The sequence below is a fragment of the Trametes versicolor genome, assembly GCF_000271585.1.
Source record: "Trametes versicolor FP-101664 SS1 unplaced genomic scaffold TRAVEscaffold_10, whole genome shotgun sequence".
In the NCBI taxonomy this organism is placed as follows: Eukaryota; Fungi; Basidiomycota; class Agaricomycetes; order Polyporales; family Polyporaceae; genus Trametes; species Trametes versicolor.
Window position 1 is genome coordinate 3,465 of NW_007360330.1, and position 23,734 is coordinate 27,198.

The 23,734-nt window shown below is 59.6% G+C and overlaps 4 protein-coding genes across 4 annotated transcripts; 1 reads left to right on the forward strand and 3 right to left on the reverse strand.

Moving 5' to 3' along the window:
* Positions 1 to 254: 254 nt before the first annotated feature.
* TRAVEDRAFT_50732 (uncharacterized protein) lies at positions 255 to 6,195 on the reverse strand (the record flags this gene model as incomplete). The annotated part of the gene is made up of 10 exons (XM_008043683.1): positions 255 to 547; positions 607 to 2,188; positions 2,249 to 3,202; positions 3,265 to 3,402; positions 3,740 to 4,360; positions 4,423 to 4,815; positions 4,870 to 5,495; positions 5,585 to 5,798; positions 5,860 to 6,060; positions 6,127 to 6,195. The coding sequence occupies 10 exons, from the start codon at positions 6,193 to 6,195 to the stop codon at positions 255 to 257; spliced, it is 5,091 nt and encodes a 1,696-aa protein (XP_008041874.1).
* Positions 6,196 to 7,323: 1,128 nt separating this feature from the next.
* On the reverse strand, positions 7,324 to 7,818 carry TRAVEDRAFT_50733 (uncharacterized protein; the record flags this gene model as incomplete). The annotated part of the gene is made up of 2 exons (XM_008043684.1): positions 7,324 to 7,623; positions 7,681 to 7,818. 2 exons carry the CDS (start codon positions 7,816 to 7,818, stop codon positions 7,324 to 7,326), a joined length of 438 nt encoding a protein of 145 aa, XP_008041875.1.
* Positions 7,819 to 8,146: 328 nt separating this feature from the next.
* On the forward strand, positions 8,147 to 9,580 carry TRAVEDRAFT_50734 (uncharacterized protein; the record flags this gene model as incomplete). The annotated part of the gene is made up of 5 exons (XM_008043685.1): positions 8,147 to 8,232; positions 8,286 to 8,498; positions 8,559 to 8,846; positions 8,910 to 8,994; positions 9,056 to 9,580. 5 exons carry the CDS (start codon positions 8,147 to 8,149, stop codon positions 9,578 to 9,580), a joined length of 1,197 nt encoding a protein of 398 aa, XP_008041876.1.
* A 668-nt stretch (positions 9,581 to 10,248) lies between these two features.
* TRAVEDRAFT_22556 (uncharacterized protein) lies at positions 10,249 to 23,560 on the reverse strand (the record flags this gene model as incomplete). Its single annotated transcript, XM_008043497.1, has 21 exons — positions 10,249 to 10,682; positions 10,747 to 12,052; positions 12,106 to 12,615; positions 12,685 to 13,573; positions 13,632 to 13,925; positions 14,366 to 14,805; positions 14,854 to 15,247; positions 15,843 to 16,113; positions 16,175 to 18,107; positions 18,163 to 19,077; positions 19,134 to 19,271; positions 19,551 to 20,174; positions 20,230 to 20,636; positions 20,691 to 21,348; positions 21,393 to 21,602; positions 21,662 to 21,895; positions 21,962 to 22,047; positions 22,567 to 22,770; positions 22,830 to 22,881; positions 23,093 to 23,344; positions 23,462 to 23,560. 21 exons carry the CDS (start codon positions 23,558 to 23,560, stop codon positions 10,249 to 10,251), a joined length of 10,350 nt encoding a protein of 3,449 aa, XP_008041688.1.
* Between the last annotated feature and the right edge of the window lie 174 nt (positions 23,561 to 23,734).

Consider the following 23,734-nt stretch of genomic DNA (forward strand, 5'->3'; position numbering starts at 1 on the left):
TGTGGTGTTTATACGAAAGCAACGGCGGCTCGCATTGCTGGTTCAGGCGGGCGAAGACGTAAGGTTTCGTATATCAAAGAGATCATGATGAGTATTATTGCGAGATATCTGAATATCGTGAGCGATGATGTATCAATTGCGTATGGCTACATTAGAGGTACATGAGCGACGAGACGAGAAGGAGAACATTGGTGCGCGCGCGCGCGGAAACATGCAGATAGCGTACAGTAAAAGAAATGCAGGATCCCTGACGACTACGAGACCTCCTTCACGGCCTGCGCGTCTTCGTCCTCGGCGATGGCGTCCACATCGCCCGCGTCCATGGAGGCCGTTGCGTGGGCCTTGCCCTGGTCGAGCGAGAGCGAAGACGACATGTGGGACGACGCGGGGGTGCGGGACATGGTGGGAACGCTGACAGTGGAAGTGCGAGCGCGTCGGGTGCGCTGGCGGCCTCTGCGCGGTTTCTTCGCTGGGGGCGGTTTCTCCGGCTCATCGTCGATCATGCGCTTGGACGCCTGGACCATCTGCTTATTGCGAGAGGATGTACCTAATGAACGAGTAACGCCGTCAATGGGTGTGATATGAACGCGATAACAAAGTACTGACTAGCGGCAGGGGTCGACGTTGACGGCGAATCAGGAACGATTGATGAAGAAGGACCCTCCAGTGCGTCCACTGGCGTTCCCTCCGGCTGCGCGTCATGAGCGTGCGTGGACGCGATATGGGTCGTCGGATCGAGCGGCGGCGCCGCGATCAGAGCGTCGGAAGAGGAAAGGCGCTCTTGGATGTCGACGCGCGCAGAGGACGAGACGGCTGGGGAGGGGACGCTGGGCACCGACGGGCTGACCGACGAAAGTGGCCGATGGAAGTCGCCGGGGGACTGGAGCGGCGTCGGAGGGAGATGCTGCCTGAGCATCTCGAACAGGAGCTCTGCGGCGTTCCTCTGCGCCATGCCAGGTTTGAGTACATCAGGGCACCGCGCCCTGAGCAACTCGCGGTACTCTGTGTGACACTCGGCAGGCAACCGGATCGGGGGCAGAGCGGCCACAGCGTCCAGGGAGTCCTCGAGAGGGCGATAGGTGAGCATGGCGAGAGCGCATTCCTTAGGACGCAGACCCTCTATCACCGAGTCCCAGAGGCACTCGATCACGTCCTGGTCCGCCATATCGTCGAGCTCCGACCAAACGTCATCGAAGAGATCGTCACCGGGGCGGACAAGTTCCATGTTTATGTCGTCCAAATCGTCCCACTGTGAAAATGACACTGCCGCGATGAGGAGGCGGACCAGGGGAGTGCGATTAATCACATCGCCGTCGTGGTAGTCGACAAGGACCGAGGACTTATCATCGAAGATCGGTATCTCCTGCAAGTGCCTCTGGATGGTCGTGACCTCGGACGTGAGCTGGCCGGCGTTGTCGTCGAACATCGGGGAGTCATCGTCCTGCGCGCGCTCGACCGAGTCGATGTCGCCGTGCGATGGAAAGGACGTCGTGACGTCGTCCGTCGGGAGCTCTTCGACGGGCGCTGCCTGCGAAGTGTGCCCGTCGTGAACCATCACAACGTCATTGTCGACTTGGTCCCCGCCCTGTGAGACGGAGTGCGAAGGGGCGTTGTTGTCCTTGACAGCTTGCTCGGCGCCCTCCATGTCGACGTCCTCGTCGCGAGGAGGGGCATGGGACCGAGTGATACGGGTCGAATGCGGGACGACGGCGGCGTCGGCGGTCTCCGAATAGTAATCTGAGTCGTCGTCGGCGTTGACGTGCTCCTCAGACTTCAGCATGTGGGGCAGGAAGGCGTCGCTGAGGAGGGCGTTGCGCAAATATTGCTTCCTGCCGTCAAGGTCCATGGCCTCCGACTCTGCGTCCGCCGGCGGCATGAGGGTCATCTCCGGAGGTGCGAGATAGACGTCTTGCGGGAGGAGCTCCTCGATGTCCGGCACGACGACAGCGGGATCCGTCTCCTTGTCCTTCTTGAGGGCGGCGTGCAGGAGGGCGCGGCGAGCGATGTAGTCGCTGTAAACGTCAGGATCGCGCGCCTTGAGCTCGGCGAGGGTAGTGTAGTAGTTGGGGTCGTGGAGTACTTTGACGGGAGGGCAATCGATCATCTGCAGATTCGTGGTGGGGAGCACGTAGGGCACATTGGGGAAATCCCTGCGGAACTCCGAACGGTTCACGTTGTTCACCAGTTTCTACAAAGCGGCAGTGAGCGGACGGTCATATCCAGTGAATACGCGGCGTCGAAGTCATACCGTGATCAAATTCTCGACGGCTGCTCCGACTTCGCCCTCCATGAGCCCCTTCTCCGACGGCAGGTACTTCACGAGAGGTGACTTCTCGAGGAACTTGACCAACTTTTTCATGCCGGAGGTGTACGCATCCAAGCGTTGACGCTTCTCTGCGAGCTCGCGCATCTCGAGTTGGTAATCGCGGATCTCGACAGGAAGGGACGCATTGGCGAGCAGACGATCAACGATCGATTTGTCCCATTGAACGCGACTCGTAACGGCGACGTCGATGGTAGGAACCTGCCGCGAAGAACCGGCAACAGGCGGGGGGTGGAGGGTGCCCTGCGAGGGGCCTGAGTCTGGCTGCTCCGTACGCTTACCCTGCTGGTCAACGGGATGGGGAGGCGCCATCCCCCAGTGCTCGTCGAGAAATTCCATGAACTGCTCGCGGAGGCAGCGGCCAACGTCGGTCGAGAGCATGTGGCTCATCGTCCGCTCGTACCACTTGTGAGCGACGAAAATGTAGAATGCGATGCCGTGCATGCCCCGAAGGCGCGCCTTGGAATCGACCTCTCGCCACTCCACGAGATGTACGTCAAGGAGGTTGACGCATTCGTACTTGTCGTGGACCTTTACGCCGAGGGAGTGTTTCTTCGACCGAGGGTAGCGCAGCACCATGTTCTTGGCCAGACGCTCTACTACGAGCGGCTTGGGGACGTTGAGGTGCAAGGAATGTCCAATTGCGTCAATCTCGCGGGTGTACGACGGCAGCCAACCATCCTCGCCGAGGATGTCGATCCAGGGGGCGGAAAAAGTGTCCCATGCGGGATCGTCCAGCTGATCCGCGTAGCTCAGCGCGGAGTTATGGATGTTTGTCGACATGCTAAAAAACCGCGTGGTGTGAATGCCGTTGAACTGCTCAAGCTCAACGTCCGCACGAGTGAGCTCGGGAAGGCGATGAAAGATCCACTCCCAAAGCTGCGCGACAGAGCGTGATCAGTGAAGTATACGCTTCGTAATAAATAAAAAATGCGACCCACCTTCCACGGAGGATCGCTGCGGTGGGGCATGAGCAGGGGATCAGCCAGGTACTCGCGCATGTGCGAGGTGTGGTCCCAAATGTTGACGGGTGCTGCCTGTATGGCCTTGTCGACCATGGGGTCCAACTGCCTGGAGAGCTGTTGGGAACAAGATGTCAGATTTTTCTCCTTCATTTATGGTGTGATTCGTTGATAAAAACGCGCATGTCCCACACGTCTGCGCTATCGCCTGCCTGTAACACTGCGCGGGAGAGCACACGCGTGCTCTCCCGCACCTATCCCGCACGTTTTGGCCGAGATGTGCGCGCGCGAGAGCACACGCGTGCTCTCCCGCACCTATCCCGCACGTTTTGGCCGAGATGTGCGCGCGCGAGAGCACACGCGTGCTTTCCCGCGCCCGCATACGGTCCGAACGAGGGCGGCGCACATCACGGCGAGCTAACGCGCGTGATGGACAAGGGGAAGTGAGACTTACCCATTGTATGGCAAACGAGGCGCCTTGAAGGACCGAGTACATGTCCTCTAGCATGGACGTAGTTGGCCAGGGGAGCACAAGGCAGTCTGCAAGTTCGCGTTGCGCTCCCCACCACTGGAGCTTCCCAAGCGCAGACCGTTGAGCCTGCACGGTCGTCGGCGTCGTCGGTGTGTGGGGGTCCTCGCTCCACCATTGATCGCACGTCCTCACCATGACATTCCAGTACTTGACCATGCCCTCCACCCATTGTGGGCACGTCGAAGATCCGAAGTACTCCTTGTGCGGGCGCAGATACTTCACATACAAGGCGTCGATGGACGCCATGAGCGTCGGGTGCCAGATCTCGCGCTCTTCGCTCGTGGCGTCGCGCAGGAGGCTCGCGAGGGTGATTTGCATCGCGTCCTCGGCCTTGTTGAGCGTCTCAAGAGGTGTGTGTTCGTCATTTCTGAGACGGATGTACAACCTCAGGGTTTGCATGTCCTTCGTCAGCTCTGGGTCGTTGAACATCTCCTGCTCCGTCATGCCCGATCTCGATTTCATGGGGTGCACGAGACCGAAGCGCGAGGAAGAGGCGATGAACGTCATCTGATCGACGAGCAGTGCGAAGACGTCGGCCCACATCTGCATGAAATGTCAGAACACCGTATGTGCGCCGCAAAGGGAAAAGAGAGAAAAGTACTCACCCCTCCGACCGTGTTGTCGAGGCGCTTCTTGTGGATGCGCGCGATATGCTTCGCCTGCGTAAACAAGAGCCGTTGCCGGAGCGCGGACGCCTTGACGGTCTGCCCGTTGCGCACATAGGTGAGGCGGAAGATGTTGGAGAGGAAGGTGAACGAATGTGGGTGGACCAACAACCGAGCGTTGCCCCTCTTCATCGCCTTGTCGCCGACAATGGGTTCCAAGACGTTGTCTCGATAGCTCGCGCTGCCCAAGATGTCCTCCGGATTCTTGCGCTTCGCGAGAGCGTCGACGACGTGGAAGTGGTGCTTCTGCAAAGTTTCCTCTGCGGTCTGCGGATACGACTTCTTGTTGTCGTTCTCGGAGAGATGGAGGATGACGCGCCGGTTGTCCTTGATCTTGTCTGCATACGTTCTGCGTGTTAGTGCGCGTCGCTACGAGGGAGAGCGCACGACCTTGCCTTTGTCATACACCGCAAATAACCACCGGAGGGGATCGCCCACGAGCGACCGGACGTTGTCGCGGATGTAGCGCAAACGCGCCAGCGAGGCCTCCTTCTCCTGCTCGTTGCGCCTCGCATTGTGCAGCTTTTCTATCTTCTGGTCCATGCGGTCGACATCGAGCTTCAGCTCCTTCTCGCGCTCCTGAAGCGCGCGCTGGCGATGCTGCCCGCCGAGGATGTCGACCCATTGGTCATCCACCGCGTTCGTCCATTGGATGGTCGGGCCGTCGTCGCTGGTGATCGCCTCTTTGGTGAGGCACCCGGGCTCTATGTACCTGCCATCCACGACGATAGCGATAGGGTCCCTCCACGGAGTGATGCCCTGCTCGATGAACGATTGCTTGAGTTGGGCGAGCCTCTGAGGGCTGATTGCGCGCGCGTTGCCTTGGCCGAAAAACCAGCGAAAGCCCTGGTCGTCGGAAAGCGAGCCGTACCCGAATCCGAGGAACGCCTCCGCTGCTTGCGCGGCGTCCTCCTTCGTCAAAGTCGTCTTGCTCGCCTCGGCCACCTCAGTGCCCTTGAGAGTGACCCTGACGTCCCCAGCCGTCACACCCCGCGCGGGCTTCGCGACGGCCTCTGGGTCGTCCTCGGTGTTCTTGCGGGACTTGCGCTTCTTCTGTGGATGAATATCGTTAGCATAGGGAGCGCGGGATGAGGGCGCGCACTCGCCTTCGGGGCCGCGTCGGTGTCCGCGGTTTTCTTCGCCCTCGCCTTCCCTTTCCCTTTCGCGTTCTTCGGCGGCGGCGAGTCGATTTCATCCTCGTCCTCGTCCTCGTCCTCGCTACCCTCGCTGTCGTCCCTGTGCGGGATGAGGATAACATCGCGAGGGGGATAGTGCTTGGCGGCGAATTGTGACGCGCGCGCTGCGCCTTGGGTTATCTGAGTGGCTCATTGTGTTAACAGACCACATAACGCGCTCTGTACTGGCGGACAGGCTTACCTTTCCCTTGCGTGTGGGCGCGCCGGCATCCGTCTCGGCTCCGGGAACAAGGGGGGGATCTTGCGGTGCGCCACCGTCCGACTCCCCGTACTCGGCCGGTTGTTGTTCCGGTTCGGGAAGATCAGCGTCGCCGGTGCCACTGCCGCTCGGGGCGTGTGGCGCGCTGCCATTACCATCCCCTGGGACGGTTTGAACCTTCTTCTGATCGTCGGGAAGCGAGCAACAGTGAGCATGTGCTATGTATACTGGCTCCGCGAGGACTCTCACCTTCGGCTTCGTGTTCCCAGCTGGGGCGCGTGGCACCCTTCCGTCCGGTGTGCCGGATGAGGTTTCCATGTCGTCTAGATTCGCACAGTGGGAACGAACAATCGAGATGAGCTGATGTCGAGCAAGCGTCCGAAAGAAGGTTGAGAAAATCTGGGTTAGGGAGCAGATGATGAAGGAGCGCTTGGGCCATGTGCCCTATCTCTCTCGCGTCTATTGCCTAATTTGGGTACCTCAACGCTGCTTCTGCCCTACCACCGCACAGCGCTCCTTTCCCGGACCGTCTTCCCCGGGATGTTTGGAATGCATGACCTACGTTGTAATGGGCCCAGGGTGCGTCCAGGAAGTGCAACGCGTACACCGATATCCTACTGGTATATACGCCCCGACGTATTGTACCATCATGAAGCGCCGACTACGATACCGTGTGCCTGGTCGATCATTGCGAATACGGGTTTTACTTGTTCGTCTGTGTTGGAACATAACATACACGCGTTCTCTAGCATCGGACCGACGTGCATGCTGGGTGCGGGGCGGCACCCTCCATGACGGGGAGGGAGACCAACCGCGTGCTCTTGCGCTCGCGTCCACCGTGCCCTATGTAAGGCGCCATGGTTGTGCTCCGTACGAGGACAGCGGCGGTCATACTAAATATATACGCGGGGAAGCGGACACAGTAACAGCGTTCGATGACATTGTCGTGTTCACTAGTGGCAAGTAGGGTCCTGCATCATCTACTGGGCTATTCGCGCTTGGTACAGCAATTCCATGCGACACGATGTGTGGCATTGGCGCCGCGACGACGTTCCACGTCTCGCTATCGTGGACTTGGAGTGTCCAGCGTGTTTGAGGCGAGCGCGGGAGAGCACACCCGTGCTGTCCCGCAGGTTTGACGCCGGTGCGGGAGAGCACGCATGTGCTGTCCCGCGCGCGTTCTCCGGAATAAATGGGCGCGCACACGTTACCTTCGCGTAAGATCACGTCGATATATGATGTGCAACAGACGGATACATACACGGATTTCGGCACAACAGAGGGAGATCTGCGGGCGTATGAACAGGAAGATTGTTCGTATAGTTGGAGCGACTGTAGAGGGTGACGGTGAGTAGTGTGCTCGCGTTGAAGGATATGATGTTCTCACCCATCCCCCTGGATTCAGAACGCCCGATGCGAGTCGAATCCTCAGCGTCCTGGCTGATGTCACAGAGACCGTCCCTCATACACGGCGACCTCCAGCATGATGCCAAGGACCTCGACGGAAGCCATCGCTCTCTCCAGGTGTTCGCCCCAGTTGTTCCCCCTGCGGAACGAGCAGCGCGTCATGACGAGCAGCAGCAGAGCTCGTTCTTCGTTCATAGGACCTACGGCCGTCTCGGTGATGTGCGCACGCCAATCTGCCCTCTGTGTGGGCTCCGTAAATGCTGTGTCGACGATCAGGCCAGACTGAATCGAGACGAGTAGAATGAATTCGATGTCCTCGCCGGTGAGCGATCGAACGAGCTGCACACAATGTGGTAAACGTCTTCATGCGTTGTGCAGACCTGCAGGATGGCTCACCTCGCGCCGTTGTCGGGGTATGCGAGATATGGCGGTCCCGATATCCACGCTGGCCGCTGCATCAAAGATGGACGCCAAAGTGTCGTCGCTCGACGTAGTCGGGCGGCGGTGCGCTCTGTGGCGGCGTCGGCGGGGCATATTGTCGCTGTGATGATCGGTGGTGGTGATTCCGTTATCGGTGCGCGCTCAGCGCCGACGGTAGATTGACGAGAGATGCAGGTGCAGAGGTGCTGTGACTTTGAGTTTCGGCGAAGGAGGCTTCTCCCGCTTCACGCGACGGTGTTGATGTTCGTACGTACAGGCCGTTGTCTTTCCTCAAGCGATCTCTCGCGCTGACTCTGCTATCAGAATGCAGTCTCAGAGCACGAATGCGATTCGCACAGCGCTGCTAGCGAGCGTGGGCCAAACGGACGACTGCACAGCTGAAACACCTTTAAATCGCTTACAGCGGATATGCGACAGGAAAATGAACCGCGAACAGTTTTCGAAAACGCACTGTTCGTACTGCGGCAAGTCGAGTGAAGTGGCTCTAAAGTGCTGCTCGCACTGCAAGTGAGTTACCTGGGTTATTTTCGTGAATATACGCTGATCAGCGGCACACGCAGGGGGGTGCGCTACTGCGACGAAGCGTGTCAGCGCGCGGACTACAAGCCGCGCCACAAACTCGCGTGCACCACGTTCGCACGTTTGCCGACGACGATGGCATTCCAATCGGAGGCCGACGCAGAAGAGCGATTCCCGCAGCACCCTGTCTTTGCCCACGCGCACAAAGACGACGTGGGGATGTGGGTCACTATCGAGGGCCGCATCGATTGCAAGTGCGTGCTGACTTTGGCGATACGACTTTCTGCCTGCTAACACAACACGCATGTGGACAGGTTGCAGCCTCTGTTGGACAGCCTCGATCCAGAGGTCCTGAGGGAGCGCTACATCAACACGATGACTGGGCCCGCCGCAGACGCCAGCTACGCCATCATGCGGACCAACAGGGCGTACAGTTGTAGCCTGCTCAGCCTGCGCATCCTCGTGCAGAATCGCCGCAAGGACGACGCACCTATCCTCGTGTTCAGCTCGCGAGCACAGATGGTCGTCAAGGCGTCCTCGACGGAGGCGGTGCAGCGAGGCAAGACAGACTGCGACAACGCGGTCACGTTCACGCAAGACGGGTGTGTGCATAACCAATTACATTGCGCAACGGTGTTCGTGCTGATCTCGCGCATCATCTACAGTATCGAACGCACCGTCCTTGGCGTCGCCAACGACCCATGGGACCACGTGCCTAGGTTGCTTATCCACCAGTTCAACACCACTGAAGTGAGTCGCGCCGCATATTCACGTTGACGTGCCAGCCGCCTAACTTGCGTTTTCTGTCTAGCACGCAGAAAACATGATGGGCTCCCGTTACGTCAAGGACGCCGGCCAAGGGATTGTGCGCCTGGCGAAGGGCGACTTCGTCGTCTTACAGCTGCAGTTCCGTGTCGGCGATGGCGACACGATCGCCAAGGACTGGCAGGCTCTCGACGCTGTCGAGTGTATCGCCCTCCCTTGGGCGCCGTGGGACGGGGTCGTGCGTCCCGCCGTGCTCGCTCGCGACCTGCCCGCGATCCAGTCCGAACCCACCGTCGACGTCGGCCCCACGGGCGGTCGTTTACTGCAGGCGCTGTTCGATCGTGACACCATTCGCCACTACTTTGCGGACATGATAGATCGCGGTGAGGACGCGTTCATGCGCAGCCACCTGTGCGCGGACCATGCGGACTTGGCGCGCAAGATTAACGACTCAAGAATAACCATGGGGGACAAATTACTCAAGAGGATCACGGAATCTGGCAATATGGAGTTGCTCTTGGAACGTCTCCGTGCATGTGGCAGAGACGATCTCGTCGCGAGGCTTCAATAGTTATTTGTGTATCTTACCTGGGTCGTATACGCTCGAAATATGTTCCCGACGACAACGACGATTCGTATCGCCTCAGTCAATTGAAGAACATGCAAAGTTGACACTGACGCTGTGACGAGACGCGGTCCGTAGAATGCGCAGGGGGCGGGAGAGCACACGCGTGCTCTCCCGCGCACGGACACAGGAATAAACGCGTGCGGGAGAGCACGCGTGTGCTCTCCCGCGCATGGACACAGGAATAAACGCGCGCGGGAGAGCACGCGTGTGCTCTCCCGCGCATGGACACAGAAATAAACGCGCGCGGGAGAGCATGCGTGTGCTCTCCCGCGCATGGACACAGAAATAAACGCGCGCGGGAGAGCACGCGTGTGCTCTCCCGCGCATGGACACAGAAATAAACGCGCGCGGGAGAGCACATGCGTGCTCTCCCGGGGTACATGTGATATGCTTTATGTGTCGGGAGGTTTGTGCAGGGCAACCCTGTTGTCCTCTTTGAAAGACGTATATGACTGGTGTTTGACGAAGCGCAGTAAGCAAGGTGTGCACGGCAAGACATCGTCACTGGCTAGTGCAGGAACGGAACGCTCTCGGAGTCGGTTATCGATGTATTAAACGGACTGCATTATGAGATAGGTAAGCGTAGGGAGATGGATTATGTCGATAAAGGACTACACTACACGTCGACGTCTAGAGGGGATACAGAATTCACCAGCTTCTTCGTTGTCGACGAGCCATGCATCGTCGTCTGCGGCGAAATCGGCCAGAGAGCGCTTGGACGAAGTGCGACTTGAAGACGAAACCGCAGTCGACGAACTGCTGCTGGAGACGCTGCGTTGAGAGGAGGCGGGTTGGTCCGGGAAATGACCGCTGCCGGCCAGTCTAGCCGCAACTTCTCCACCGAAGATTTTGGTGACGAGCGCGAAGGGGCCTCGAGGACCCTGCTGCTTAAGCATGGATATTACCTCCTTGTGCCAGACCATGAGCTCGTCGTCGTCGAGAATTTTGAAGTTTGTGTTGAAGACCGGACGAGTGGTGACGGCCTTGCCGATAGGGTATGCGAGGCCCATGCGGATGAGGTTGATCGGCGTAAGTGACTTGGGTTCTGTAAAAGAAGTCAGCGGCGCTCGGAAGACGTGACAGACGGGCACGCATAGGGACGGACGTACGATGCTTAGTGCTCCAGGGAGCACCCAGCCCGCTGTTGCCCACTTTCTTCAAGCACTTGCGCAGCGGGGAGTCTTCGCTGATCCAGCACAGAAAGACAATCGACGCCTGCGTGAAGTAGATTTCCTCCTGGTGCACTCCGTTGACGTCGCGGACCGTCCAGCTGAGCGTGCGGATGACGTTGATCGCCGCGCGTCTGGATGAGGGCGGGACGGCAGACTTAGGGCCGTCGATACCCAGCTTTGATAGCAGGGGGATGATTTCCTTGCACGGGGTTTTCCACGCGACGGCGGGTATGACCTTTGAGATCAAGAACGCCAGGATGAGGGCGAGGTCGCACTTCCAGTCTGACCGTTTGTGAACAAACTGAGACTTCGCCCATTCGTAGCAGGCGACGGTGAACTGGTCGGTGTCTTTCTTGAGCATTTCCGGTGTGATGTTCCAGCTGTCCGGCAGCACCGTGCGATCGAGGTGTTCGTGGTAGTCTGCGATGATGACCTCCCTCGTGTCCCAATCGCTGCTCCGGTCGCTCAGCTTCTGCCCGAGCGAGTTCTGTGACATCTCGAATTGGAAGCGCTCCGTCTGAGTCATCGGCGCGGACCGTCCGGGAACCACAGCCAGGCGCGCTCGCGGTCCGACGAGCGACCACGACCGAAAGGAGGGCTGGAGAGAACGGCGGTTGCTGTTTCCGGACGGAGGGAGGGAGTCCGGGTAGAAGTGAATGCGACGCTCCTCGACGATGGTGATGAACGCGTCCTTGATAGCCTCATCGGCGGCCGCAGGCTCCATCGCCTTCAGCGCGCGAGATTGCGCCTGCGCGACGGCGGCACGCAAGACCGGCCAACACTGCCCCTTGTTCCAGATGGGGGGGCGGAGCGCGGCGAGCCCGGTGGTCTTGCCGACGTGCAAAAAATGCTTCACGAGATCCTCCACGCTCTGTTGCCCGCGGTTCGACGGGGGAAGGCCACGAGCGGCTTCAATGGAGTCTCTTGCGACGGCCTGAACGAGGATGACGTGCGTCGCCGCATCCTGACCCCAGTCGAGAGGGTGTTCGATCTCGAGCCACTTGATGAGCGCCGTCCGGCGAGTCTTCGCAGCGGAGTAGCCTTCAGCGTCCTTGTCCTCCAGGATCGGCAAGATCTCCGCGCGGATCTGCGTGCGCACGATGTCACGCACGTCCGCGATGAACGCGTCGACGGCGATGTTGGCGAGAACGCGGAGCTGACGCCCAAGCGCGGTAGCGTCGGGCCAGCGGTCAGGTTCCATATTCGCGATGGCGGTGTGCATGTGCATGAGCGTTTCGTACGCCTGGAAGACCCGCATTAGAGAAAGCGTAGAGAACGAGAGACGGGAGCGCTCACCAGATAATGGGGCAGCCCATACGAGATCTCCTGGGCGCGCTTGGAAGAGGTCAGGGGCCGGTAGGTGACGGGATCGACCGGCCATTTCGAGATATCGAGCATGGGGGTCAGCTTGCGTGGTCCACCCAGAGAGAGCACGGGCGAAATGACCGGATATCCGGTGTCCAGGATGCCGCGCAGTATCCACAGCTTACGCATGAGAGCGGAGGGGAGGACCTTCGCGGCGCCGGTGTAGAGGTAATTGTGCAAGCGTTCCAGAACGCTGATGCCTTCGACGTAGATCGGGCTGGGTTGACGACTGAGCGACGCAACGCGATCGGGACGTGACGGGTTGGACCGTGAGGTGCCGGCGACCGCCGTGGCCTGAGACGAGGCCGAAGCGGCGGAGAAGACACCGACGCGGATGGCCTGTGCGTTGCACCGGAGATGCGGGGCGAGATGAACCTTCCACATCCGGTCCATAGCGGCGGTGACGGGGAATCCAGACCAGACGTACATGTTCAAAAAGGACTAGAGCGAGGCAAAAAAAATCGAAGTGAGACATCGTAAACACATACGCTGCGAGGAACGCATGCATACCTCGTCACGAAAGACTACGCAAGCGGCGCGCAGAGGGTCGATAACGTCGGCGCGTAGGCAGATCCGCTCATAGGGCACGACGAACTGGGTGTAGAGGGCGCTGCCAGAGCGGTATCTGTCCTTGAGATGCGTGAAATCGATGAGGAAGTTGTTCTCCAATCGGAGAAACGTCTTGGGACCTGTCGCCAGTTGGTTCGCCATCCTCTCGTGCGGAAGGCCGATATCCGCCTGTCCGAAGAGGGTCCACGCCGTATTCTCCGCGGTCGGTGTCGTCGCCCAAGGACCGGCGGCCGCTCCCGTAAGCACGCCTCTCTGTGCGAGGTGGTGTCGTTTGCTGACGCGCATACGATGGGACATGCTATTATAGCACTGGCTATTCATTCCTGTGAGCGCATTCCCGCCAGAGCCAGGCTGAGTGAGCGTTTTGGAAAGTCTCTGGATGTGTGGTACCATTGGGCGGATGATACCGTTTGCCTGCCACTGCCCAATGTTCTTGGAGAACATGTGGGGATAAGACGTGTAAGACACGTCATGGGACCGTGTGCGAGCACGAGATATCTGCTCCTCGTCGATCTCGAACTCTTCGTCCATGTCGCTGTCATCGACGACGCCAGCGGGCCCCGCGAAGAGGGTATGAAGGCAAGACAGGTTTTGCAACATGGCCCCGCGATCGCAGGCTCGGAGGCCGCGGGGCTTTCGTCGTGGAACCTGGACGCCGTCCGCGGTGAAGACACGGCGCTCGGTCTCCCCGTCGTCCTCCTTCTCCGGGTACGTCGAGAGATCCGGGACGAGGACTCGTGTGAGTTCGTTCGGCGAGTCGTAGAGAACCGGATGTTCTCTCATAATCGTCTGGGGATTGAGTTTGTCCCACCGAGGGACCATCGTGCAGCTAAGACGTACTATGAGCTGGGTGCACAGGGAGCAACGAAGACGTAGTGTATACGTACGCGTAATGGCTGGCAAACGCTACCGTCATTTTCCAGGCGTGAGAGTAGTCGAACTCGCGTTCCCACATGCGGGCTACTGCAGCGATGGTGGGCTCATCCTCGATGTCTCCGTTTCCAACGTCACGATTCTTGCCATAACTTAGAATGGCGACGACGGGTACGGAGTCGTCGATCTCTGGGAAGGCGTACCCCGATGGCGCATCGCGATGGGTATACCACGGCTTGAACGTCTTTTTGAACGACTCGCAGAACATACGCATCCGGCCGACCGACAGTTTCACAGTCGGGCGAGTCCTAAAAACGGTGTGAGCCATGTTCCATATCGAACACATACGCAACAAACGACGTTCGCGGAGAGCGCAAGTCCTCGTGCGGGAGAGCACTCGTGTGCTCTCCCGCGAGAGAGGCGTGCGGGACAGCACTCGTGTGCTCTCCCGCGAGAGAGGCGTGCGGGACAGCACACGTGTGCTCTCCCGCACGGGCATCACACTGCGGGACAGCACTCGTGTGCTCTCCCGCACGGGCATCACACTGCGGGACAGCACTCGTGTGCTCTCCCGCACGGGCATCACACTGCGGGACAGCACGCGTGTGCTCTCCCGCGAGGGAGGCGTGCGGGACAGCACGCGTGTGCTCTCCCGCGTACGAAATGCGTGAGTGACTGGTACGGTGGGGTCATCCAGCGCCGCACAGGGGAAGGTTGACGTGGACTGCGTACGGTGGATCAGACTCACTTGATATCCCAGTACAGATTGAAGATCTTGGACGACGAGTTGTCCGGGTATGGGACCGGGAGGGACACATCGGACAGACCGGCCTGGTCCATGGCATGGAGGATGGACGTCACCATGGCCAAGGACAGCTCGGGGCGCATCACCGTCGGCTTCTTGCTGAGATGGACTTCATGGGGAGAGACGGGAGCGTCGAAGGAGGTGCTTGGGACGAGCGCGAGCCAGACTTCTTCGTCGGAACACGTGGTGCCGATCCGTAACATTCGCCCAGCCATATCGCATCCAAAGATACGCACGTCACCGCCGAACAGATGGAACCGTTTGTCGAACTCGAACGTGAACTGCCAGCTGTGGTCTTGCTCGGCACCGCGGACGTTGAGGTTGGGGAGCAGAATATCGAAGCCCAGCTCGCGCCCAATGAGCAGGCGGTGGTCCATGTAGACCTGCGCGCGGATGTAGCGGCGATGCGACGGAGCGGCGAAGGGACTCACCTTCTTCATCTTGAACATCATGTTGGGGTCCATCGCGTTGAACATGTACTTGTCGTCGATGTGCAGACGGTTCTTGCGGCTGAGAATGGCCAACGCGCGCGCCTCGTCCTTGGCCTTGTACAGTTGTTCGAGGGTCGACATCTTCAGGGTGAACGTCTTGAGCTCGCCATACCTTCGTGACATCTCGGTGTCGTCAACCCTCTCAGACGAGATGCTGTTCGTAATGGTCTCCTGGTCCACGCCGTCGTCCGCGACCATGGTGACGGGGACCCAGTCTTCAACGACCATTCCGGCGGGGGACTCAGCGTGACTGCCGATGGTGAAGGCGGACGCGCCGAGGACGGTGTCCTCCAGTTGACCCTCGAGGGTATCAACCTCGGAGTGGATCATATGCCTGCGTTCGGTCAGATTGTAGAGTCGTTTCAGCGGTGCATTTGCGACGTACTGTTGGGGATGCACAGGGCGTGCGGTGCGGCGAGACATCGTTGGACGGGGTGGACGGTGCGTACTCGAGATGGTAGAGGAGTGGGGTTAGCTATGCGCACGTAGCGTCCTCCCTCGTCTGTCTTATTGAACTCGGCTCCGGGTGACCTCCCTCTGAAACGAACCCCCTGCGCGCTGCACAGGGTCTGGATCAATGGCCAACCGCACGCGCATCGCCCTGGAAATTCGCATACTTGCCCATCAAATTGGACGGAAACAAGAGAGTGGAAATATGGACGGACGAGCCGTGTCTCGCCAGGAGCATGGAAACTAATTGCTATATACGGAGTGGGCTGTGGAGCGGAAGAGGGTTGTCGCAAACGGTCGATCTCCATAGCACACGTGTGGCCAATGACAAGAATAGATCGGCGACATGCATTAGACGCGTATTACTGGATGCTGGGTACATGAGGGACGAGATGAGAAAGCGGAGATCGACGCCGGCCGCGCGGAGGCTGGTAGATATGGTACGGTAAAAGAAACGCAAAATCCTGCACTAGGCGAACTCCTCCATGGCCTCGTCCTCCTCCTCCTCGGAGATGGCGTCGGTAACAGGCGGGACTTTGGACGCGTTGGCCCGGGCTTTGCCCTTGCTGGTCGAAGTGCGCGCGACGGACGGGACTGCGCGCGCTGACCCGGACGCGCTCGCCATCGACGTGCTCCTGGCGCGCGTGGATCGGACCACCGATGAGCTCCGAGCTCTCTTCGCGGGCGGTGGGCTCGACGGCGGGTCCTCGACGATGCGTTTCGATGAGCCGGTCTTGTCTCTGGAGTTGCCTAGCGAACGGACGAAGGAGTGAGCGCGCAGGCGGTATAAACGCATTCACAAAGCACTCACGAGGGGCCGGCGTCGGCGTGGATTGCGGCTCCTGAATGGAGGAGGATGGCATCAGGGAGCTGTCGGGCTGCGTACCCTGCTGCGTCTGAGTGGACGGCACAAATATCGACGTGAGAAGGAGCGGGTCCTCGATGGCGGCGCGCAGAAGCTCCGCCGCAATGAGCTGCGGACCACCTTCCGTGTAGACTTCGTCGTTAATGCCAGCGGCACTGAACCGCTTCAGAAGCTCCGCCTCGAACGCGTCGGACAGCCCGTCGGCGAGTCCAACAGGAGTCATCCCCAGGACTTTGTTCTTGACGTTGCCGAGGGACTTGAAAGAAACCACCGCAAGCGCGTAGTGGACGGCTTTGACGGGCTTGATCGCGGCATCGGAGATCAGGTGTATCAGCTTCTCATCGGGCATTTCTGACAGCTTGTCCCAGATGAGGTCGGTGTTGATACCGTGGCCGACGAGAGGGGTGTCGTCGCGGATCTTCGGGAAGTGCTGCTGCAAGTAGACTGCACACGAAGTAATCCCAACGCGCTGCGTGCGTGAAATACACTGCGCCGGGTAGTCGGGCGCAATCCTAGACTTTGGCGGAACGGTCGACTTTGAACTCTTGCCGACGACGGGGGAGGGAGGGCGCGGAGGCGAATCGACCGCGGACACGCGACGCGATGGCGACGACCGAGGCAGAGATGTGGCGAGTCCAGCTTCGACCTTGACGAGCATTCGATAAAGGAGGCCACCCGCGATCAACTGGGCCTCGCCAGGCTTGAGCGGTAAGGCAGAGAGTTTCTTCGCCAAAAGTTCCCGGTATCGCTGATGATGTTGCTCAGGAAGGCCAACGGGGGGTAGACTGGCTACCGCTTCGACGGTGTCCTCCAGAGGGCGGTACGTGAGCATGGCGAGAGCGCATTCTGTCGGACCGAGTTCGGCGATCTCGTCGTCGTCGAGACCCTCGATCAACTCCGCATCCTCCATCGTGTCGACGGCCTTCCAAGTTGAGTTGACGTACTTGGCAGGGGGGTTGTGGATGTCGATGCTGTCGATGTCGACCTTACCGTTCATGAAGGAGGTCGCAGCGCAGAGGAGACGGATGAGGGGAGTGCGAGGGATCGCATCGCCCTCCTGGTAGTCAGACAGAAGGCTGAACCCGTAGGCATTGTTCTTGCCTTTGGCGTCGGCCTCCGCACGGTCGACCGCAACAGGGTCCTCGACGAGGTCTACATCGCTATCGTCGCCTGCGCCCGCGTTGTCAGCGACGCGCGACGCGACCTGCCAGTCGGCGTCCTCGTCGGCGTCCTCGTCGAACAGTCCGTCATCCTCGTCCTCGGTCACGCCTGTCTGTGCGGCGTCCATGTTGACATCTTCTTCGCCAGCGAGCTGCGCGCTATGGGATCGAGTCAAACGGCTCGAAGCGGGGACGGTGTCGCTGTTTCCTTGCCAATACATCGCATCTGAGTCGACCTCCTTCTCGTCGTCCTCGTCGTCCTCGACATCGTCCTCGTGGTCGACGAATGGCACCGCCTTCTGTGACTGCTGAAGTTGTACCAGGAAGGGGTCCGCGAACAAGGCGTTGCGCAGATCTTCCTTCTGACCCTCCAACTCAGGTTCGGGTTGAGGGGGGGCCGGAGGCTTGACGGTCTTTTCCGGAGGCGCGAGGGAAACGACTTGAGGGAGGATATCATCGATATCCGGGACCACGACGGAGGGATCCGTGGCCTTGTCCTTCGTCAACGAGGCATGCAGCAGGTCGCGCCGAGCGATGAAGTCGCCGTAACCGTCCGGGTCGCGTCGCTTGAACTCGCTCATGGAGGAATAGAAGTTGGCGTCGATGAGAGTCGGAATGGGGGGGCTGTCGATAAGCTCGAGCGTCCTCATGGGCAGGACGTAAGGTGCCGTGGGGTGCACCCTGCGGAACTCAGCGCGGTTCGCGTTGTTGATGAGTGCCTACAGAACGAGCGTGAGTGTCCGCATATCGCACGAAAACAACAGTAGAGCATACCGAGAACAGGTTCTCGAGGGCTTCGCCAACCTGGCCTTCCATTATGTCCTTCTCCGACGGCAAGTAGTGCGCCATGGGAGATTTCGCAATCGCCTTGGTGACCTGCTTGAGGACCGTCGCGTACCCATGCCAGCGTTCACGCCTCTCCGCAAGATCTCGCAGCGCAATCCGCTCTGAGCGAGACTTTGTGGGCGCGGACTCCTTCGAGAGGATACGATCGACGATCGCCTTGTCCCACTGACGGCGTGTGGTGAGGGCCTCGGTGACGGTGGTAATCCCTTGCGAGGGGCCCGCGCCGGGTGGGGTGTCCGTCTTGTCCTTGTCTTGAGCAGAAGAGGCAGCACGACGAGGCACCTTCCAATGCTCGTCGAGGAACTCCATGAACTCTTCGCGGAGCGTGCGTCCAAGCTCAATGGAGAGCATGTGCTTCATCACGCGCTCGTACCACTTGTGAGCGACGAAGATGTAGAACGCGATCGCTTTCATGGCGCGCGGCCGGGCCTTCTGATCCACGTATCGCCACTCGACGAGAGGGACGGTGAGGAGGTGCACACATTCATACCTCTCTATGACGTTCGGACCAAAGGAGTGAACCATAGCCCTGGGCGGACGCGAGACGGACTTCTTCGGCAAGGTGACGGTCGCGGGCGGCTTAGGGACGTTGACGTTCAAGGAGCTCCCAATCGCTTCTATCTCGGCGGCATACGACGTCTGCCAACCGCCCTCGCCAATGACGTCGATCCACGGGGCCGCAAACTTCTCCCACTCATCCATGTCAAGCATGGAGGCGAACGCCACACTGTGGTTGTGGTGCGACATGTTGAAGAAGCGGGTCGTCGACACCTTGTTGAACTTGTCCAGCTCAGCGTCGGCGATCGTGAGCGCGGGGAGACGGTCCAAGATCCATTTCCAGAACTGCATTACACAGATGCGTCAGCAGAGACAGTAAATCTAAGACGATATAGACTCACTTCGTTAGGGAGATTGGTACGGTTGCGCATGAGAATGGGGTCCATCATATACTCGCGCATGTGTGACGTATGGTCCCATATATCGATGGGGTCTCCTTGAATAGCTCGGTCCACCATCGGATCGAGCTGACGGCTTAGCTGTAAATGTAACCGAATTAGAACTGAAACCAATACATTGAGATGAATCTAAAGCGCGGGACAGCACAGACGTGCTCTCCCGCGAATGTCTGCTACACAAGGTGTGCGTGCGCGAGAGCACACGCGTGCTCTCGCGCGCACGCGCACTGAACCGGGACGTGCGTGCGGGAGAGCACACGCGTGCTCTCGCGCGCACGCGCACTGAACCGGGATGTGTGCGCGGGAGAGCACACGCGTGCTCTCGCGCGCATAGCTCGTGTACGTGGTCAAAGGACGTACCCATTGGATTGCGAAGGACGCGCCGTGGAGGACGGTGTACATGTCCTCCAGCATCGAGGCCGTGGGCCAAGGAAGGTCGATGGCCTGGCCTATGTCGCGTTTGAAGAGCGTCCACTGCAGCTTGCCGAGGGCGGATCGCTGGGCTTGTACGGTCGTCGGTGTCGTGTTAGTGTGGGGGGGCTCGCTCCACCACGCATCGCATTGCCTCAGCATGGCTTTCCTGTACTTGTCCATGGCGTTCGTCCACTCGTCGGACCTGCCACATCCGAAATACTCCTTGACGGGGCGCACATGCTTCACGTACAGTTCGTCGATGGACGCCATGAGCGTCGGGTGCCAGATCTCGCGCTCTTCGGTCCTCAGCTCGCCGCGCAGGAGACCCTCAACGGTGATCTCCATTAGGTTTTCCGCCTTCTTCACCGTATCGGCGGGTGCCCCTGGGTCGCGTTTCACCTGCGCGTACATTCGCAGGTTCTCCATGTCGTTCATGAACTTCGGGTCGTTCTCCATGTCGTTCTCCGTCCAGGCCGACTTCGATCTGCCTGGCATCAGGAGACCCCAGCGCGCCGAGTTCGCGATGAACATCATCTCGTCGGCCAGAAGCATGAAGAGGTGGGCCCACATCTGCACATAAACGTCAGTAATGTGCGCGCGCCGTTACTGGGTGAGATGCACTCACTCCGCCGACGGTGTCGTGGAGGCGCGCCTTGGAGACCTTCGCGAAGTTCTTCGGTTGCGTCCACAGCAGTCGTTCGTGCAGCACATTCGCCTTGATGGTCGAGCCGTTGCGCACGTAGGTGAGGCGGAAGATGTTGGTGAGGAAGTGGAAGGTGTACGGCTCCATCAACAGCCTAGCGCTGCCCCTCTTCATCTCCTTTTCGCCGATGATGGGCTTCAGGACGGTCTCACGATATTCGTCGCTGCCCAACGTGATGTCCTGGTGCTCGGTCAACTTGCGCGTCGCGAGGGTGTCCAAAATGTGGAAGTGATGCTTGTACAAAGTCTCCTCCGCGCTCTGCTGGTACACCTTCACCTTCTCGTTCTCCGAGAGATGGACGAGGACGCGTTGATTGCCAATCAGTTTGTCTGTACGCGCGTTAGTGCGTGCGCCTCAATGCGGATCCATTCCGGCTCGCTCACCGTGATCGTAGAAAGCGAACAACCAGCGGAGGGGGTCGCCCATGACCGACCTGACGTTGTCGCGGACGTGGCGCAAACGCTCCAGTGAAGCGGCCTTCTCCTGCTCGTTGCGCTTCGCGTTGTACAGCTTGTTGATCGTCTGTTCCATGCGGCGGACGTCCAACTTCAGTTCCTTCTCGCGGTCCTCGAGAACCCTCTTGCGATGTTGACCGCCGAGGATGACCAACCATTCGCCCTCGACCTCGTTGGTCCATTTGACGGTCGGTCCGTCGTCGGTCTGGATGACCTCTTTCGTCAGGCACCCGGGTTCGATGTAGTTCTGCTTCACGAGGATCCTGCAAGGGTCCCTCCAAGGCGTGATCCCGTAGTCGATGAAGGACTGCTTCAGATCCTTGAGGGAGCTGTCCTTGATTCCGCGCGGGTTGCCCTTGCCGAATTCCCACAGGAAGCCCTGGTCGTCCGAAAATGACCCGTAGGCGAATCCGAGAAACGCCTCCGCCGCCACCGCCGCGTCCTCCTTCGTCATCTTCGTCTTCTCCGCTTCGCCTATCTCCGTACCCTTGAGACGGAACTTGAGGTCACTGGGCTTCACTTGCGGCGCCGGCTTGGCTTCCGCCTCTTCCCCGTCGGAGGTCTTCTTGCGCGCGGCGCGCTTCCTCTGCAACTCGAGAGTGTCAGCGTGCGTCGGCGCATATGGAGGACGCGCGTGCTCGCCTTAGGGGCCACTGCGTCCGAGGCCGCCGTCTCGTTTGCCTTCCCTTTCCCTTTCCCATTCCCCCTCTTCGGGGGTGGCGCGTCCATCTCATCCTCACTGTCGCTGCTGCCGCTATCCAACGCGGCGAGCGCGTCCTTGGCCTTGGAGTTCGATGCGCGCGCGGGGGCCTTCGCACCCGTCTCGGCCGCTGGCAGTTTCTGGGACACACAACATCTGTCAGCGCGAGCGCGAGCAGGCTCGCGGGGTAAGCACTCACCTTGCGCGTGGCCGCGGTACCAGCGGGCGTGTCCTTCTCGGTTCCGGGATCAGCGGAGCGACGCGCCTGGCCTGGCGTTACGCCACCGTTGGAGTCTCCTGCTTTTCGGATCGGCTCCTTGCCTTGCTCGGAATGCGATTCTCCCGGTGGAGGGAGATCAGCGTCGCCGATCCCGCTGGCGCTCGGCACCGGCGGTGCGCTCCCATTACCAGCTGCTGGGGCCCCTTGTGCTTTCTGATGCTCGACAGCGTGGTCGCAATTAGTACGTGCTATCTATACTGACTCCGAGACGGTGCTCACCTTCGCCGTCGCGTTCGCCGGTCGTGGGCGTGGGGGGCCGCTCCCACCCTGTTTGCGTCCTGGTTTGTCCATCCGGTGAGGTGTCGCTAGGCGGACGCGAAGGGGTCGAGATGCTGCGATGTCTATCAGACGTGGGAGAGAAGCTGGAGCAAGAAGAGAAGGCAAGATGCCAGATGTGGGAGAGAGATGATGGGTGGTCGCGCTGGCGTGGAATCGAGCGCTGGCACCATGTGTCCACTGCCGCGTGCTGCCTGCCTATTTGGGCCACCTTCACGCTCCCTCTCCTGCTTCCTGCTGCACGCTGCCGTCCTACCCGTTTCCTAACACCTCGAGCAGAATTGCATCCGCTTTCGAAGTAGATGGAACTCAATGCGAGAAACACGAGAGCCAGACCCAACGGCGTCGCATCGCGCAGAAGGCTGCTGCCCGTTGATTACAATGTACCGTATGTCTAGTAATGATATAATAACATATGGATGATTTCCTCACATGTCCAGACACGTCAGGAGCATGTGGGACATTCCTCCACAGCGTACCTGTCAATCATAGGATATCGCGCGTGTGCTGTCGCGAATTGTGACCGTTCACAGTGCGCGAGAGCACACGTGTGCTCTCGCGCGCAGGCGTCAAAGATGCGGGACAGCACGCGGGTGCTCTCGCGCGCAGGCGCCAGAGGTGCGGGACAGCACGCGCGTGCTCTCCCGCGCAGTAGCTCATTTCAAATGTGGGCCAGTTCATGCGCGCGCTGCAGCACAAGCCGGATGCGCAATCTTCGAGTTGCCTATGTTTTCTTTCACACCCTAGCCGATCTGTACCACGTAGGTAGAGTCACAAGCGCATGAAATTATAGACATATATGACGAGGTACATCGTGCACTGTCGTTCCCATCTGCGCTGTCCGAGATAGCCTGCTTCTTTCCCTTCGACAAAGCTCCACAGGACCCTTCGCGTGGGCGCAATGCGCTTGCTTCTGTCATGTCCGTGGGTACGTTGTCACTCAATCTGGTATGTATGCTCAATCGCAAAACCGCTCACCTTGTTCTTCAAATGCGCGGGAGATGCAGACGGGTCCGCCGGCCATATTGGTCGACCGTCCTTTCAGGGCTCATCCTCTCCCAGATTGCGACGCACGGCGTTGATAGAGACCTCCATCAGTGTCGCCAGGTACATGGAGGTGGACCGGACGATCTCGACGTTCTCTTGCCAGTTGTTCGCCCGGCGCAGCAACATGCGAAACCCCTCCAGCAGTATGGCAGATCTCTCTTGGTTCATAGGTCCTATGTCGGCCGGCCTGCCCAGATCGGCCCAGCGCTGCCTCCCGTTGCCGTCGCGCGCTGCTCGGCTCCCTTGGTCTCCTTCCTCGGTCGAAGTGAACAGGCCGTCCTGGATGGATAGCAAAAGCATCATCCGGAGCTCGTGTCGGGTAAAGACGGGCTCAACCTGCGTGTTCGGTCTCTGGTGAGTCATGTGCACGTTTGTTCTTCAGTTCCATTCACTTACGTTGGGCTGTTCCTCCGCTGTGCGCGCTGGGGAAGTCATGGCTCGCAGTTGCGTACCCGCTTCGCGAATCTCCGTCACGCTCTGCTCGATCGGAGGCATATCGCCTCCCAATTCTCCTCTGTATCTGCGACGTCGTTGTCGGCGGTGTCCGCGGGGCATAGTGTCGTTGTGAGAGCTGCAAAGGCGCACGTGCATTCTGCCAGCCTGCTAGGTACATGTAGGCGCCGTCATGCTTCCTTTCGCCATATATGTAGTTGGTTGACTTCTCCCGTT